The sequence below is a fragment of the Trichinella spiralis genome, assembly GCF_000181795.1.
Source record: "Trichinella spiralis strain ISS 195 chromosome Unknown Scfld337, whole genome shotgun sequence".
Classification (NCBI taxonomy): Eukaryota; Metazoa; Nematoda; class Enoplea; order Trichinellida; family Trichinellidae; genus Trichinella; species Trichinella spiralis.
In genome coordinates this window covers 4,378-5,433 of record NW_003527276.1, presented here as the reverse complement: position 1 = coordinate 5,433, position 1,056 = coordinate 4,378, and the positions used below count along the sequence as shown (strand labels likewise).

Here is a 1,056-nt window from a genome sequence, read left to right as displayed (position 1 = left end):
AATCAATGAGAAATGAAAACTAAATGTTGCAAAATGGTTATATAAATTGAAATTCAAAATCGTCCAATTCACTTTCCTTTGCTGTTGTCTTTGAGACCAGTGCTTTCGTTCCTGAGTTATTGAAATCATTTTCTTTCTTTTGCCTATAGCTAATGTACCTGAGTTGCATGTTGTGCAAAATCGTTGCGGTGATACGTCCCTTGTTTATGAAGGCAGGGCATATAAATTAAAACGTGCCGCCAGAAAAAAATATAGGAGGTGCTCGCAGGTATGTGCTAAATGTACAGTGTGTTTCCTTAATTATTAAGGATTAGTTTATTTTGGTATAGGATAAAAAGGGCTGTGGTGGTGCCGTATGGACCAACCTTGATGTGACAACGGTGATCAAGCGGAATGATCACATCGAAAGCTGCCCGGTGGATGAACACTTGGCGTACAAAATGGAAAAGAGGGCGGTTTAGACAAAGCGCAGCGCGGAAGAAACAAAGCCCATCCCGGCCATTTATGACGAGGAAGCTTCCGCCGCGTCCGCCGAGCCATCAACATCCGGCTATTTCCCTCTCTTTAGACGGATAAGGGCTGCGATGTACGACCACCGGGCAAAGCGATTCCCAAAACTGCCCAATCATCGTCGGGACCTGCAAATCCCGGTCCCGTTTAGAACAACGAAGGCTAGTGATGATTTCGTATTGTGGCAGATTGCATCGAGGCACATCCTGGTCTTTGCTATGGGTTACAACATTAGACTGCTGGCAGCCAGTCGAACCTGGGGCATGGATGGTACATTCAAGATTGTATCTCAGTGGTATCAACAGCTATTTACCATCCATGCCTTTGTGGCGGACAAGCTGGTGCCAGCAATCTATTGTTTATGTACGGGTAAAGATATTGGAACGTACGGGTATATTTTTCAAGCTTTAATAGACAAAGCGGCTATCCTTAGCGTCAATCTTTATCCACAAACAATAATTTGTAATTTTGAAATCGCCCTGATACCACTTTGTTAATGTCGTTCACTGATGTTGTTTATTATTGTTGTTGTTGGCTGTTCTTTAC

General features: G+C 43.3%; 1 protein-coding gene across 1 annotated transcript; it reads left to right on the top strand.

Annotated features, from left to right (window-relative positions):
- Positions 1–149: 149 nt before the first annotated feature.
- On the top strand, positions 150–1,007 carry Tsp_12762 (hypothetical protein; the record flags this gene model as incomplete). Its single annotated transcript, XM_003370913.1, has 3 exons — positions 150–268; positions 330–416; positions 462–1,007. Coding segments are annotated over 3 exons (752 nt in total), but the record flags the coding sequence as incomplete, so codon positions are not given.
- Positions 1,008–1,056: the final 49 nt, after the last annotated feature.